Source organism: Trifolium pratense, linkage group LG7 (genome assembly GCF_020283565.1).
Source record: "Trifolium pratense cultivar HEN17-A07 linkage group LG7, ARS_RC_1.1, whole genome shotgun sequence".
Classification (NCBI taxonomy): domain Eukaryota; kingdom Viridiplantae; phylum Streptophyta; class Magnoliopsida; order Fabales; family Fabaceae; genus Trifolium; species Trifolium pratense.
The window spans coordinates 30,167,164-30,183,328 of NC_060065.1; the positions used below are offsets into that span (position 1 = coordinate 30,167,164).

General features: G+C 34.2%; 1 protein-coding gene and 1 non-coding gene across 2 annotated transcripts; one reads left to right on the top strand and one right to left on the bottom strand.

Annotated features, from left to right (window-relative positions):
• Window positions 1–2,913: 2,913 nt before the first annotated feature.
• On the bottom strand, window positions 2,914–2,985 carry TRNAT-CGU. The gene has a single exon. It is a non-coding gene; the product is annotated as a tRNA-Thr (tRNA).
• Window positions 2,986–8,791: 5,806 nt separating this feature from the next.
• Window positions 8,792–14,926, top strand: LOC123898247 (cell division control protein 2 homolog 1). Its single transcript, XM_045949152.1, has 8 exons — window positions 8,792–8,985; window positions 9,091–9,275; window positions 10,301–10,421; window positions 11,838–12,011; window positions 12,626–12,789; window positions 13,461–13,548; window positions 13,632–13,685; window positions 14,656–14,926. Exons 1-8 carry the CDS (start codon window positions 8,977–8,979, stop codon window positions 14,743–14,745), a joined length of 885 nt encoding a protein of 294 aa, XP_045805108.1. The 5' UTR covers window positions 8,792–8,976; the 3' UTR covers window positions 14,746–14,926.
• Window positions 14,927–16,165: the final 1,239 nt, after the last annotated feature.

The window sequence follows — 16,165 nt, forward strand, 5'->3', positions numbered from 1 at the left end:
TGTTAGTGTTGTGCTAGGTGGACATGCTTGTTATTGAGCCAAAATTCTCTCTACTTTTTTTGTCTGCTTCTTCAAATCAACCCCTATTTGATACAAAAAGGGAGCGAAAATTCAAATTTTCAAAATTGTCGCGTGTTATCATATTTTCTATTCAAAATCGTACCAACAAATATTTTCTATTCCAAACAAATATAATTAATTTTCTTTATTAGTGATAAAAGCTTAAATCGGCGAAAAAATACTATTTTTTTATGATGACTTGGCAATGCATTGATGCAGTCAGGATGAGACACGTAAGTCATATATTATTAAGATAAGATTAAAATTTCATACTAATACAAAATAAATACGTATTAAAAAATATTTGTAGTTTGGTCTATTTTTTTAAAATTATTCCAAAATGTAATTCAATCTGAGAAGTTTTTAGAAAACCTAATTAATAATATTTAATTTTGAAAGTTTTTTTATTTTGATCGAATTGAATTTGAACATCTTTACACATGTAATAAAATTATTGGACTGAAAATATGGTCCACGTGTCTCTTTTGATTTTTATACCAATTTTTTTTCTAGTTTTTTTTATCTACAGAGAAAGTGACATGCACCACTAAAGCTCACTACGAGGTCCCAACTTGAACCCGGATAAAACTAGAGCTGGGTATACGGACCAAGGTCCGCGGGCCGACCCGTTTAACCCGCAGCCCGCACGGACTTAAGACCAAATTTTTTTGGCCCGTTTACATTTTTGCCCGTGTGGGTTGGACCGTTAAAACCGCGGGTTATGCGGGTTAAATCCGCGGGTTCGCGGGTTAGCCCGTGGCCCGCCTTCTTTTTTTTATATAATTAATTACAAAATTTATCAGATATAAATAACTTGGTCCATGTCCAAATTCAACTTTTTTAACCACAAAAAAAAAAAAAAACTTAGTCTAAACCCTAATTATAAAAAGCAACAACACACTCCAATTTTAATCAAGTAGACAATAACACAAAACGTTAGGATTCAGACATGTTCTTATACTTATAATATTTTGTTCTTTTTCACTATCTTTTACTTTGTTTTAGCTGTATATACATTTGCTAGTATTTAAAAGATTAATGTCCAAATGGGTAGTTATTTTTCTTGGGGGTATTTTCCGCTATTATGTTTTGAATAATTTGGTTACCTTGATGTGATTTACTTAAGTTGAATCTGTTAATTTTTTATGCTTTTTTGGGTACATGTAGAAAGTTTTTCTCACTAAAATGGATGATACAAAAATGACGATAAGAATCAGTTGAATTTGATTTTAGTTGCATTACTTACAAAGAGAAGATAGATAAACTCAATGATATCACAAACTTTATTTATTTTTATTTGTTAGTTACAATTTATATGTTATAACATAAAATTATTAATAATATATTTTTTTAAGCTTTCATTATATCAATATTTTATTAATTTAGTTTATTTTTTTGAAAAAAGTGATTTTTTATTTTTTTTTTGGTAATAGTTCGCGGGTTAAGCGTTTAACCCGCGGGCTTATGCGGACCGAACTCGGGCTTAATATTATAACTCGTTTATATTTGCCGACGGGCTTGTTCGCCCCGTTTAATATGCGGGTTTATGCGGGGCGGGTTAAACGGGGCGGGCTAGCCCGCATACCCAGCTCTAGATAAAAGTGTTTTGGATCCTTTCAGATCTTATTTTTTTGTCAATCTCTCTCGTTCAACAAATTCTAACCTTCAGATTAATCTAAGGGTTAAAAGATATTAAAATCCATATTAACACAACCAAAATAATAAATTCCCTTCAACCAAATTCTCTTCAACCAAAACGTGAACTCAGACCCACATATGTGCCAACTTGTCATTTCTTCATCCTCTTCAATCAATTTTTCCATCATCGATCAATTTTCCCATTCATTTTCTCATCCTCTTCAACCAATTTCTCCATGGAGGGGCTCTGCAACTTCCATCAATTTTTTCACCTTTTTACTCATTTTAATTTTTGATTTCAGAATCTCATACCATGACTCTTCTTATACCTTCTTTTTAGGATGAATGAGTGTTACAAATATAGCGAGCTAAAGAAACTAAGATAGTTAGCCGCTGCCAAAGAGGAAGTAGAATAGGAAAAGAGAAGAAACAAAAACAGCTAACTTTTTACGTATAATGCTCAATTTTTTTTTTTTATAATTATTCTTCTATTCATTTTTGATTGAATTATATTGTTTGTAATACAAGTTTATTATCTGTTTAGGACATTGTGTACTACAAACTCATAACTGTTAGGCCATATGGTGAGTACGATGTCCGGGACATTGTGTGTACACGAACTTATGGTAGTCATGATCATGATTAGGAATTTGTTTTTTCTATTATTACAGTTGTAGGTAGTTAGGTAGTTAAACATGCAGTTTGCTAGTTGCTTAGAGAATAAGTAACACATTATGGTGTATGAATACTTAGGTACGTGAATCGGTCAGTGTTGACGATCGAATCATTAGCCGGTTTGAGAGGGAGTTGTTGGTTCTTGGATCGATTCCATATTGATGGTTGGTTCATTCACCAAAATGTAGACTTTTAATTAGTCTTGTTAGGATCATTTAAAAGTTGGTTATCAATTGTTGAAGTAATTGTCCTACGCTTTTGCTATAATAAAAAAAGTTTAATACGTGGCTTAAGCTATCCACAACCATATACCGCATACAACTGTTGACGACGCTTTGTTCAAGCGTCAGTGGACTATTTTGTCCGCATATTTGTTCAAGTTTATTTTTGGATGTTTTTATTTTGTACATTAGGTTTTATTTTGAGAGATATTGATAAAAAAAAATAAGATTGACAGGATCTAACTTAACAATATCGATATTATTAGAGTCAATATATTCCGCTTTATTACATTACATTACATCAACAAAAAAAAAACATAGCTCCCAGCGAGGATTGAACTCGCGACCTTTCCCTTACGAAGGGAACGCAATACCACTATGCTATGGAAGCTAATCAATAATATTGATTACATCAACTTTTTTAAGGATAATTTAGTAAAAGACTAAAAGTGTTATTCTCCTCCATTCATTTATTATACATTTTGTTTTTAATCTTTGTAACATTCTGAAATGAATTACTCACTGTCATTGTAGAATAGATGGAATAATAATTAAGGTTAAATAAGTTTTTGTCCGTACAAATATCTTAGCGTAGTTTGTTTTTCGATTGCCTTCCATTTAAGTGTAATTATATATATATATATATATATATATATATATATATATATATAAATTGATCAAAATCTCTCTAAACAAATTTCTACAAGTTATAATCCCTAAAATATTTTCACTCACGACTTTTGGTTTCTATTTTAAAGTCACTGATGACAGTCAATTATATGATGGTTTTAGTAGTAATTTAGGGTAGTTTTAATAGTAACTGAAGCCCAAAAGCAAGTAAATACCTGAAAAAGTGAAGTTACTTGGTTCAGAAGCAAGAAATGTGAAAAAAGCATAAAAAAGAGCAAAAACGTAATAAACAGCGCGCACCATCGTACCTATGATGAGATCCAGCGTGGTGCGATGAGAAGGCAGTTTAAATTTAAGAAAATCTGCAACAAATCTTTCTCATCATACCACGATGAAAGACGGTTGAAGAAAACAGAAAATCCTGATCAAATCTTCCATCGTACCACGATATGATCCATCATGGCCACGATGAGGCAAAATTATACGCCATCATGGCCACGATGGGTGCGATGGACGCGTAGAAAAAGCTCAAACCTAGCTGAAAAACTATAAATAGAGTCTTCCTCCTTCACTATTATTCATTCCAAAATATTGAGAGCTATTCAATATTCACTCTAGAGTTAGGAGAACTCTAAGGAGGAGGCAAGGAGGGCTAAGAAACTCCAAGGCCAATAAGGTTATTTTCTTTCTGTCTTTGTAATTTATTTTTCCTAAGTTAGGTGGAGTCGAGGAACTCCGTTACGAATGCTTGGTTTTGTATAATTTGGGTATAAATTCAATTGTTTCTACTTTCAAACTCTTTTATTGTTTGGTTTTATATTTATTTTAATACTGATCACATTAGAATAAAATCTAAGGAGCTAGTGGATATCAGATAGGAAACGAAGCTAGTTATCCCGAACGAAGGACAATGTGCTAAGGTCCAACATGAGACCATTAAATTTAGTATCTGAGGTCTTAATATAGGATTAGAATGAACGATAATTTCTACCTGAGGCAGAGATAGGACTAATTTGAGGCACATGTGACAACTTGCGACACATTGAGCCTTAAGGCGTGAGCGGTTTGGACACCTGTTTGAGTTGGCGGAGACTAAATCGGGTACGGTGGCTGAGATGTTTGCTTTAGGGTGGGGTGTAGATGGAGAGGCATTGGAGTGGCAGAGGCGGTTGAGGGCGTGGGATAAGGAGATGTTGGGGAAGTGTCAGTCTTTACTTCTTAACATTTATTTGCAGGCTCAGTCTTCTAACACGTGGTAGTGAAGCCCATACCCTGATGCAGGTTACACTGTCCGAGGAGCATATCAGCTTCTGACTTCTCAAGCTTTAGTTACTTTGGATGCTGCGGAAAACCTCATCTGACACTCTCAGGTTCCTTTGAAGGTTTCCATCTTTGCGTGGCGTTTATTGCGTGACAGGTTGCCCACGAGAGTAAACCTAGTCACTCGAGGTGTTTTGTCTCCTATAGCTCACACTTATGTCTTTGGATGTGGAGCGGCCGAGTCGGCCCATAATTTATTCATCTCATGTGGTATTATTGGATCTCTTTGGGATTTAGTTCGTCTGTGGATTGACATTCCTTTGGCGGATTTCACTACTCTACGTGACCATTTTGTCCAGTTTACAGTCTCAATGGGTGGATCTCGAGCTTGGCGATCCTTCTTGCAGCTCATTTGGCTTTCTTGTGTATGGGTGATATGGACGGAGAGAAATCATCGTTTGTTCAAAGGCTCAACAAGCACAACTCATCTTTTGTTGGATAAGATCAAACTTTTCTCTTTTAGGTGGTTGAAGACGACGAGTATTACGTTAGCCTCAAACTACTATAGCTGGTGGTCTAGTCCATTACTTTGTTTGAGCCTTGTATGATTTATTTATGATTTTTATCTTTTTGACTCTTTGTAAACTTTGGTAGTCTACATCGGCACGTCTTGTGCTGAAGGGCTGATTGTGTTAATATATTCCATTTTGGCTTTTTCAAAAAAAATTCTTAATGAAACAATTTCAACTTGGACATATATAATATTAAAATGTTATATATAATAATACGAGAGTAATCAAATAAGTACAAGAGAAATGCCGAGTATAACCTTAAGTTCTTTTTTTTGTCAATAACCTTAATAAGGGTAAACTTTAGTTTTTTTTCGTAAATATAAGTATATTTCCATGTGAGGGTGTGTCGTCAAAATAAGGGACGCAAATAGCAACTCCCGTATATTTATGAATCTAAGAAATAGAGGCCCCAAAAAAATTATTGTACTAGCATCGCAATATTTTTGGGCCAAAAATAAAAAACTCGAACAACCCAAATTTTTCTGAAGATGTTTTTTCTTCCCTCCTCCCATGAATCTTTTTTTTTTTTTGACAATCTCATGAATCTTTTATATCCCCCAATATTCCGAATTTTTTCTAGTGTAAATTCAGAGTAAATTTCGGTTTTTAGAAACCAAAATTTGTTTTCAAGGCAAAAAAAAAATTCGGTTTCTACGAACCGAAGTTTTTTCAAGGGTAAAATTGAAAATTCAGGGGATAAAAGATTCACGGGGGTGGTAAGAGAAAATATCTTTACTGAAAGTGGAGGACTTTCATTTCACTGTGTTTGGGTTGACACATGCCCCAAATATTTTTAGCTTTTTATAGGTATACCCCCACAAATATCAGTCATACTCATACTCCATATTTTCAAGTTTTTCCTTTAATAAATTTTGATTTCCAATTCTACCATTTTCCTGGAGATGTCAATGGGTTGGAGCAGAAGACCAGAAGTGGGGATTGGGGAGTACTTCTCCGCTCCCTTCTTCGAGATCTAAAATGCTTCACATCCTCACCCTCATTCTCTATTTTGGACAGTATTCTTTTTCCATTTCCGTTTTCGCTCATCCTCATAGTTCTCATAGGGACTCCATCAACATTAAAGAAGATATCAATTTTTAATTAAACTAGTTGTAAAAAAATATAATCATAAAAGAAATAAAAATCAAGACATTATTGTGAATCTCGTGATAGTAAAAAATATCATATATAAACGGGGGGACTTTCACGCCATTCCCACGGAGAGTCCCACTTACAGATACAAATTAACATTGCTACATTCTCCCCTTCATCTATCTCATTCTCTTAAATCGCTCATTATCACTCTCACCCCGTCTCCCATTTACGGCAAATCCTCACCGTTCCTTCGAAATCATATTTTGACCGGTTCAAATTCCATGTGTTAGTTTTTAAAATGAAATTTAATTCTTTTCAACATGACATTTGTAACTCAAAATATTTCCTAATATTTACATAATGTTTAACATGATCTTCAAGTATCTTTATTGCCTTAAGCTTCGCAATTGTGTTGTTTGATCTCCAAGGCGCTTTGTCATTTGTGTGGCTGTCGGAGGTAGGGCGCTGGTGCATTATATTTGTTGGCCTTTGGGACTGGTTTTGTTTGGTCTGAGCCACTTTTAGCCTGGGTGGTTAGCTCTCCATGCTGGTGGTGATGTACTCTTCTAATATAGTCTTAGCTTCCTGGCACCTCTGTTTTTGTTTTTGCATGTTCCTCATGTTTTGGTTTTGGGAAATAGCATTGGCAATGACGTTGGGTTCATTGTTTATTGTAACACTAACACTTGCAATTTTTGGTGGTCTAAGTGCGAATTTACAATTTGGGCCCTAATTAATAATTGTAGTATAAAAAATTTGAATTCTCATAAAACATTAAACTTTTTATTTAATTTCAAAATACTCTTATAAAACAATTCCTACTACCATTTCTAAATGCAATCATACAAAGTCACTTAATAATTGTGTTTACACATGCAAAGTCACTAATAATTGTGTTTACATCAATATGTTATATAAGAGAAAACTATAGATGACTGATGAGTTGCAGACTTGTAGAGAGAAAAATAGAGGAAGAAGATGAGTGTGTGTTGATATGAAGCGACATTGCAAGAAGAAAAGAATTTGCATACGTGTAGTGATGAAAAAGTAGTACGAAAGCGGTTTGACATGAAATTTGATACTTGTTACTTGATATGAGTAAGAGATACATACGCATAGAGAATTTGATTATTGATACTTACATATCATTGTATCAATTCATCAATTATCAACCATATCAAATATCATTGTACCAAAATTCATAATTGATACAATTATATGTTCACCGATAGAGAATAAGAAGCGACAAACAAAACTATGAATTTCATATAGTATATTTTTTGTTGGGCCTATTAGTCCCCTAAAAAAATTATTTTGGGGCACAAATCTTAGTCTTATTTTTATGGACCTAGGGCGGTCGCCCTCTTCGTCCTCCCTCGGATACGGCCCTGCCAGTGCACGATGCTCCTGCAACGTTTTCACTTGCGTAGGGATATCAATTGTATTTGTAAATAGGGAACCCTGCGAGAATTGCTCCATTTGAGGTTTGAAGGCGGATAATTTTTTCCAGAGAGAGAAATTTCCCCTGAGGGAGGTTTGAGGATGAAGATGATGTTTTATTCTCCGCTCCGCAAAGTCTCTATTCCCAATATTTTATTAAAATAACATTTATATGTGTACGTTCACGCAAAATAAAAAATAATATAAATTTGATAATATCTTATAATGTTGATGGATTCGCATCCGAACCTTGAAGATCAGTAAAGATGTTAATGAAAAAAAAGACTCATGATTCATGAATAAGGACGAAGATGAAGAATATTTTAAATAATTTGTAAAAAAAAATAGATAAATACTTGCGTTCATTCTCCACGAATTTTTTTCTTCTAAGCTACCAATTAATGATTTATGGGTATTTACCGATTAACCAATGAGAACAAACCATATACATGTTTAGTAAAAGTTGGGTACAATATGTTTTCATTGATTGATGAAAAATATCTAAAACTATATAAGAGTAGAGTAGACCTCGACTTCTCCGCGACTCCACTTCATTGACACCTCCATATCCACGCACCATGCACGCCATGTCACACTTGCGCACTTAGAGCATCCACAATGGAGAAATCCAATTTTTGGTATCTAAGTGGGTCCCGCGTGTACACATCACTCATTTATAATTTTTTAATAATAGTATCTAATAAGCACTCAATTTCTCCAACCCAGCACCTCTTAAAAAATTCTAAACCGGTCCACAAATAACTACACATTTCATCAATAACTCTACATCTTTATAAATGGGTCCCACAAATTTTATTAAGTACTATGAGAGAGAGAATGCTTATTTGAGAAGTGGTACCTATTTGATACTAAAATGTGTTGTGTTCCAATAATAGTATCTAATAAGTACCGTGAGTACCTAATAGATACTATACCATTGGAGATGATCTTGCAGAAGATTCATGTGAACCTTACCCTAGTCTTTGATTGGTCATAAAAGTCTCATCACGAGTTTCTCCCCCTAAAATCTCAAACATTAATGGCGGTAATAACTGACTTTATTCAGTGGCAAAAAAAACTTGTCATTGTTAAAGATTTGACATAGACATCACTTTCACTAAAATAATTTTTTTTTAAAAAAATTAAAACATTAAAAACAGAATTTTATTTTTAACAAAAATAGAGGGAAAATGAAATGAAAAAGAAACAAATAAGAGAGCGTGAAGAAAAGTGAAAGAGACTCGTCTCGTGTGTGAGACTGAAACTGAAACTGAGTCTCACTCCACACACCGCGCTTAACCTTTTTCAACCTTTCTTCTCAGATCTTCAATTTCTTCACTCAATTTTCTTCTTCTTCAATCGATTCTCTTTCTTCTTCGTTTGCAATGGACCAGGTAAGTTCAATTCAATGCATCGGTTAACGATTTTCGATTTCGATTTTTAGTTCGTTTTGATTCATCACGCGCTGATTTTGATTTGTGAATTTCGATTTTGTTTAGTATGAGAAGGTTGAGAAGATTGGTGAAGGTACATACGGTGTCGTTTACAAGGCTCGTGACCGTGTTACCAATGAAACTATCGCGCTTAAGAAGATTCGTCTTGAACAGGAAGATGAAGGTGTTCCTAGCACCGCTATTCGTGAGATTTCTCTTCTTAAAGAAATGCAGCATAGGAATATCGTTAGGTATTGGATTTCTCTCATTTTTTATTATTTTTTTTGTTTATTAATTTAATGATTTTGTTCATTTTTTTATGCGAAGTTAATTTTTTTGGTGTAGATGATTGAATTCATGTGTTGAAGTAGTGTATCGGAAGATTTTACTGTGTTTTTCTGGTGAATTGGTGTTTTTGCTTTTTGGAATTTTGTTTGACTTTGATGTGTAGTGTAATGTTGGATGGTTTGGATCTGCAAGTGTAATGATGCTAATCATTTTAATCATAATGAATGATAGGTGGTTGCTTCATATTGTTCTTCATAAGGTCTTGATGATTGTTTTTCATAGTTTTATGCGGCTTTGGTTCAAGTTTTGATAACTCTATGGTTGTTTAGGTCTTGATAATGCTATTGCTATTGTGTTACATTTTCATTTTATTTTTCTGACAGAAATGTTTTCATTTTATTACTGCTGGTCTTAATGTTTGATATGTCAACCTATCCTTATCCTTATCCTGTATGGTTGGTTTAGATGTCAAGGTTGGTTGTGTGGTGCAATTGACAACCTGTATTTGATAGTTTGGTTCCATTCAGTTAATGTTTATGTTTGGTAAACTGGTGGTGCTACTGGCAAAGATGCCTAAAGTAATCATTTGATGCCTTACACTTAAATGCCCTGTATTGTTCATGTAGGTGAGGTGATTGTTCGATGCATCCACAATCATGTCAACAATTTCATTCTCAAGTCTTGCTTTTGGCCTTACTAACTTCATATATTTAATGTGCTATGGTTTTATATGATCTTCAGTAACACCCATTATCAATGCAAATTCTATTTTAGCTGTTATGATATCTCTCCGGAAGGCATACTTTTAGGTCTTGGGGTGTTATGTAATTTATGCCATAAAAAAAATAGGAGTGAATGACACGAAAAAAAATATTGTCTGTAAAGTTTTTCCCGCATATCACTTTCTTTTATGTTGTTATGTTAAATCTTCTCTGCATCTGTAACCATTTCCTTACCAAGATATGCTTGTTTGTTGTGCGGATGACAGGTTGCAGGATGTGGTGCACAGTGACAAGCGATTGTATCTGGTTTTTGAATATCTAGACTTGGATCTGAAGAAGCATATGGATTCGTCTCCTGAGTTTGTAAAAGATCCGCGACAAGTAAAAGTGAGTGACTTCTGAGATTTTCTTATCTCCTGAGTTAGGCAATGATAGTGATTGATGAATGATGATAACCTTATGGTTGGCACTTGGCAACAAATAGTTTAGCTCGTCAAATTGCAGGTATATATGGTGCATGACTCATGACGCGAGTTTTGTGCAGTGTTTTAAAACCCGGACCGGTGATCGATCTGGTTAAGTTAAGGCACTGTGTCACTGGTTGGACCTCAAGACTGTTAAACTGGTCTATATAAAAAAATTTAAAAATATTCATGACTTAAATTTTGTGACAGTAACTATGAAATTTAATAGAAGTTCTTTTATAAAAAAATTAATACTACCTCCGCTCCACAATATAAGGGAAAGTTTACTTTTTAGATACATTGAGTAACTAATGTATCTAGCCTATATTATAGGTCAGATAAATTAGTTACCCAATGTATCTAAAAGGTAAGTTTTCTCTTATATTAAGGACCAGATGGAGTACATTTGAAAAGTAAGAAAAATAACATTAACTATCTATTTTATTAATACATGATAGATATAGGTGATGTTTAGGAAGCCAAATAAAAAGATCTAGGTGTGTGAGCTTATTAATTTGGTATTATAGCTCATGTTTTTTAATGAAGTATTAATTTATTAAATATATATCATTTTTAAGTTTACTTGGCCGAGCGGTAAGGTTAAGAAATGTGATTCCTTTGTCCCAAGTTTGATTCCCAATAGGCATAGGTTGGTATTTTTAATAAAATTTTCATTCAAGCATCAAACCAGTCCGGTTCAGTGCGGGATACACCGGTTTGACAGTAAACCCGGCTGGGTCACTTTGGGTTTCACCAGTTTGCTTACGTATCTGGTCCTATGCGCTGACTGACCCGCCACAGCTCCGGTTCCCGGCCGGACCGGTCCGCTCCGGGTTTTAAAACATTGGTTTCGTGATGAATTATACAGTGTTTAGTCACTTTAGTGGATTGCAGTTACTTGGTTATTGTGTTGTTGTCTGATAAAGTTTCCCATTTCTGGAAATAAATGATTTCATTAAGTTTGACCTATAGCATTTTGGTTGGAACTGTCCCGTGTTTATATAGTAAGTTGTTCAAATATTATTTCACCTACTTGATAAAAAAAACTCCATTGTGTTCGTTCAAGTGAATGTAGCATGGCTATAGAATGTCTGTACTCAGATTCAGCCATTGCTTTTTTCACTGGTTATAGTTTCCCTTCCTAATGCCCTATACATGCGTATTTAGTTTTGTATACTGCTTTTACCCATCACTCCTTTCCTTCACTTCGCATTGTTTGTATATTTCCTCGTAAGATTCATAATTGATATATAATATAATTCAAATATAGAGCTCTACTAATTTTGGCGAACATGGCTAGTTAATTTGGAATTTGAGTTTTTCAATGATCCTTTTGCAGATGTTCCTTTATCAAATGCTCTGTGGAATTGCTTACTGTCATTCACATAGAGTTCTTCATCGAGACTTGAAACCACAGAATTTGTTGATAGATCGCCGTACTAATTCACTAAAGCTTGCAGATTTTGGATTGGCTAGGGCATTTGGCATTCCTGTCAGGACATTCACACACGAGGTTTGTGTGCTGCCTTATATTTGCTTCTAGTCATTCATTCAAGTAACAACAAACTAAACAGACGAGTATAAACATAAATTAAAAATGTAATCCTCCTCTTGCTATTATTAGAGGAGGAGTTAGAGGACTAAAGGAGTGCCATTGCTTGAATTGAGAAGAGAGGACAAGACAGTGTATAAGAGAATAAAATGGCAGAAGTAAAAGATGAGCACATGAAAGCAAGAGGGCAGAATAATAGAAGAAAAGGAAAAATAAAATAAAATAAAAAAGGAAGAGATAATTAGGGTAGAGGAAGGGATGGAGTCAGAAACAGGAAAAATAAGAGAAAATGGATGGACTCAGAACGAGAAAAAATAGAGAACGACTAGAGGTAGAATAGAAAGAATGGGTTAAAATCATCAATTGGATCCATCTCTCTTTCTCCCTGTGGTAATGGGAGTTACCAAATGAGTTACGGAGGTTGAGTCTTTTGTGTTTTAGAGTTTCAAATTTTCTTGTGTTATGGGTTAGTATCATCAATTGGATTCATCTATCTTTCTCTCGTGTGTCCCCCACTAAGTCCTATATTTAATAAATTTTAATACCATTTCACTGTCATTGTTGATTGTTTGTAGGTAGTTACACTGTGGTACCGAGCTCCCGAAATATTGCTGGGATCTCGTCATTATTCTACCCCAGTTGATGTTTGGTCAGTGGGATGTATATTTGCAGAGATGGCAAACCGACGACCTCTGTTCCCTGGGGACTCTGAGATTGATGAATTATTTAAAATATTCAGGTGAATATCTTTATTTCCCTAGGTTTTATGCTGCATGATAAATTGTTTGATTATCAATCAGACTAGGAAGCGTCTTTTGACTTTAAAAATGGCACTAGAAGGGATTCAACTGTATAATCTGAATTCTATCAGACTATGATTATTATTATTAATTTTTTTTGGTACAATATTATTATTATTATTTTTATACACACATTCATGTTTTCCCATGTTGATTGTTGATATCATTTGATGGCCAAGAATGCTAGTTTGTTGAGTAATTGAAAAATTTGCTGGTTGGTCTCATTCTTGCTTCTCTGTCTGTTTAATTTCCCTTCAGGATGTTATGGCTGTGAGGAAAGTGTTTTTTCAGTCAGAGTTGAATTTTGAGATAGCATTTCCGTCTTTTTGCCATTTTCCCTGCTCTTTAGTTTAATATCTCATATTTTCTGACTGAAATGGATGGCAATAAGCAAAGGAGTTCTTAATGGTGATTTTTTAATTTAAGAATTTCTGTAGCGTTGCATGCCATGAATTTAGAAATTCTAGTTGACATATAAAAATCTGTTAAATAGATTAGCAAAATGGGACCGTAGGAAAATATTATTTGCTTTCTAATAGGGATGTATCAAGTAAATAATCAAATCTTCATATAGCTGTTATATATTTACATATTGTTCTTTATATTGAAGAATTTTGGGTACACCAACCGAAGATACATGGCCAGGAGTAACTTCATTGCCTGATTTTAAATCATCATTTCCCAGGTGGCCATCTAAGGTAAGTAAATGGCTGTTTTTCCTTAATCTGAATTGATGTGGTCTTATTACTATCATAATTTAACCTTATCTTGTACTTTGTAGGACCTAGCAAGCGTGGTTCCAAATCTTGATCCAGCTGGTCTTGATCTTCTTTCTGTAAGTGCAACACGTGATACAATATTCTTTTTGCCATTATAAAAAATTAGTGTATTAAGTTTATACCTCAATTGCCGCAGGCTTTTTAGTCTCTTAGGTCGGGGTCTCAGTCTGAATCTGCATTATTGGGATAAAACAGTTAGTTTATTTTGTTCTTAATTATAGGATACAGTACTTCCTGTTCTGTTGACAAATTAACAAAACCAGAGAAATATATTTAGAAGCAAAAAAGATAAATATAGATGGTAGTCATGCTGACTGATCATAGATTAGAAAATATGGTACTACATTAACTTAAAAATATCATTTATGGGGGAACTTCGTTTAGAAAGCATTTTAACTAATTGGTGGAATCATAATTAATGACATGCCCTCTCTTTTTTGAAGAAAATGACATGCCTTCTTAATATCATTTCTTTCTTTTTTTATGGTGATCAGCATTTTTATTTATATTTTCGCACAAAACACTTGAGTGTTGAAACGTTGCAATGCAAATGTTCCATATCATTCTTTTAGATGTTCAACCCGTTGAAAGCAGATGGAGGAGAGGGATTATCCTTTGATTTTCTTATTAGTCTTGAATGGAGATTCTAGTATGATCTTTAATGCCTTCTGATGATCGATTCAATCTCATAAAAAGATATATCTTGGTTCTATTTGATCTCTTCAACAAGTTTAGTAATGAGCATAATGGCGCTGTTGAATATTTGTTTGTTCCCTCTTCTGCGTCTCAAGCTGGTTATGCATCCTCTGTATGGTGGGATAATTATATATCAAAGTCATTCCACTATTCCATTTATCAAATGATGAAATATAGACCATGTGTTAATTTTTAATAGTCTATCAGCTTTTTTCTCCTTAATTTGCACGAGTTATCTGCATTTTAGATACTAAAGTATTTTTTAGCTTGTCAGACATTTCTATTAATTTTCTTAGGTGCTGACTGTATTGTACATGTGTATCTTTCCAGAGCATGCTTTGCTTGGACCCCAGCAAAAGAATTACAGCCAGGAGCGCTGTGGAGCATGAGTACTTCAAAGACATTAAGTTTGTACCCTAATTCCATATCTTAATGGTAAAGGTGTTTATAGCAATATGTGCAGAATTTAAGGATTTTGTTTGTGCCAGAACTGTGTGCTATTTTTGCTATTTTATTCAATGAATTGGGATCGTGTCATATTTTAACTTTTTATCCTTAAAAATATTTCAGATTAAATTAAGTGTGATAATATTGCATATTACTTTCTTTTTTGTCCACATCTGAATACCAATATAGGTATTTGTTCAGTTTGCTTGATTTATGGTTGTGCTTCATGCAGAACCCATACATATATTATTGCAAGATGTAAAAACATTTCTCCAATGCAGAACTATTATATTCCCATGTGAAATAAATTTCAAAATCATATTTGCAAGCATTCCATACAGAGCAAATTCCCCTGAAAGACCAGAAGCAGATTTATAGGTCCTCCTTCAGTCATCACTCACTCATAAACGCTTACCAGTTTTTTTACTAACTGAACTCATTTCAATCTCTTGCGACATAAAAAACCAACCATGCCCCCCTCAATAATGAACTCCCTTTTGTTTCTTTATTATGGTGAACTTTGTCCCCTGATTTGGGCTCTTCTGATGCTCTCTCTGACTGTCTTGCGGCGCAACTAAGAAAAACATACCAATCACACCTGTACTACTCACCATTCTTTCCTTCCTCTTTGTTTTTTACTTCCTGCTTGCTGAACACCCACTTCTGCCAATGCATTCTCATGTGCACATCATGTGATCTGATTTACTCCAATTCCTAGAAGTCAACAATCTGAATTTGATGAGGTTTACCCACTTCATCCTTGTGGTTGCCCTGTCTCATGCAAAAAATCCATGTATGTGTTCTGTGTGGCTGTTGGTTACATTCTCCCTGATTGCATGATGTTCATTTTCCCTTGATATCATTTTGGGTGTTATTCTCTTCTATTTCACACACTCATCAGTTTATATTACAATTAGGGATCCAGATCCTCTGCACACAACTGTTTACATCAGTCTCTCAACACTAAACATACAAGCAATATGAAATTGTCTACATCAGTTTATATCCAACGGATGAGAGAGAAAATGAAATTAATCAAAGTAATGACACTCAATCCAAAATTAATGATAAAACATCAATCAACCTCAGCTACGTATTCACTTAAAAAATACCGATTTTTGTTCTCTGCTGCAATGTCTGCTGCAAATATGACAACCCTTAAACAAGGCTGTTGAGCATCCAAATTGGAAAAAATACAGTAGTTAGTTTCATTTTTGTAAAAAAATGAAGTTAATGAAACAATAGATAACGACAACAGAATTGTTTTGGCCATATGTAATGCATGAATAATCCATATCTATAACAGCCATCCATTGGATACACTCTAATCTAATTGTTTATGTATAGTGTTGAGAGTGCCGTAGGCAAATCTGAGGAGAGGATTGAAACGCTA

What these genes read in the sequence shown, in the direction of transcription:
- LOC123898247 (XM_045949152.1), top strand. An exon ending in AAGATCCGCGACAAGTAAAA is followed by an intron (nt 10,422 to 11,837) that starts GTGAGTGACTTC and finishes ATCCTTTTGCAG; the next exon opens with ATGTTCCTTTATCAAATGCT. An exon ending in TTCCCAGGTGGCCATCTAAG is followed by an intron (nt 13,549 to 13,631) that starts GTAAGTAAATGG and finishes TGTACTTTGTAG; the next exon opens with GACCTAGCAAGCGTGGTTCC.